General features: G+C 38.3%; 1 protein-coding gene across 1 annotated transcript in view; it reads left to right on the forward strand.

Annotated features, from left to right (window-relative positions):
* Positions 1 to 341: 341 nt before the first annotated feature.
* The window catches only part of LOC107589276 (plasminogen activator inhibitor 1 RNA-binding protein), a 5,149-nt gene continuing 4,800 nt past the window's right edge, over positions 342 to 690 (forward strand). Inside the window, exon 1 of the mRNA XM_016277673.1 lies at positions 342 to 690. Coding sequence (XP_016133159.1) covers positions 530 to 690 — 161 coding nt within the window. The 5' untranslated portion in view covers positions 342 to 529.

Genomic DNA, 690 nt, shown 5'->3' on the forward strand with positions numbered 1-690 from the left:
TTTTTTTTGCATATCAGACTGCTTTATTATGAATATTTTTGTATGAGTAGTATATTGGTAGTATATACATAAGTCATACATATCTGCAGAAGCATGACTATAATCAGAAATTGTACCTACTTTATAGCAGAATGATAATAGATTCATAGTTTTAGTCTGGTTCACATTTACAGTCACAAAAATTGGCAATAAAACAGGCCGGAAAAAATCCACCAGGTATATTCAATAATATGACAGCAAATAATAGTCGAACGTGTGTAATTAATATCAATGAGCGCGTTCTGGAAACTAAGTTGACTTCCGGGGCGGAGACTAATTGCTTACATATGAACCTGAATTCAATTAGCCGAACGTCACATCTGACGGGGACGTTAATTTGTGCTCACAAACTAGATTTCAGTCTTTGGGCAAAGTGTAACGCCTCAATTTGTTCTCTTTAGGAGATAAACAGAGTTTAGTTCTGCTGTATTTGTAGTCCTTCGATGACAGCAACTCGATTATTTCATTTCCCTTGCGGTAATCGATAAAAATGAAGGAGTTAGTAGAGGAGATGCCTGATGAAGGATATGGATGCGCCGTTGCTAATCGTTTCGGCCGACTGCTGGACGATGAATCCGACCCTTTCGACATCTTATACGCGGCAGGGGTGGAAAAGAAACCGAAGAAGAAGAAAGAGGATCCAAAGAAAAC

The sequence above is a fragment of the Sinocyclocheilus grahami genome, unplaced genomic scaffold, assembly GCF_001515645.1.
Source record: "Sinocyclocheilus grahami isolate Dianchi unplaced genomic scaffold, SAMN03320097.WGS_v1.1 scaffold114.1, whole genome shotgun sequence".
NCBI classification, from domain to species: domain Eukaryota; kingdom Metazoa; phylum Chordata; class Actinopteri; order Cypriniformes; family Cyprinidae; genus Sinocyclocheilus; species Sinocyclocheilus grahami.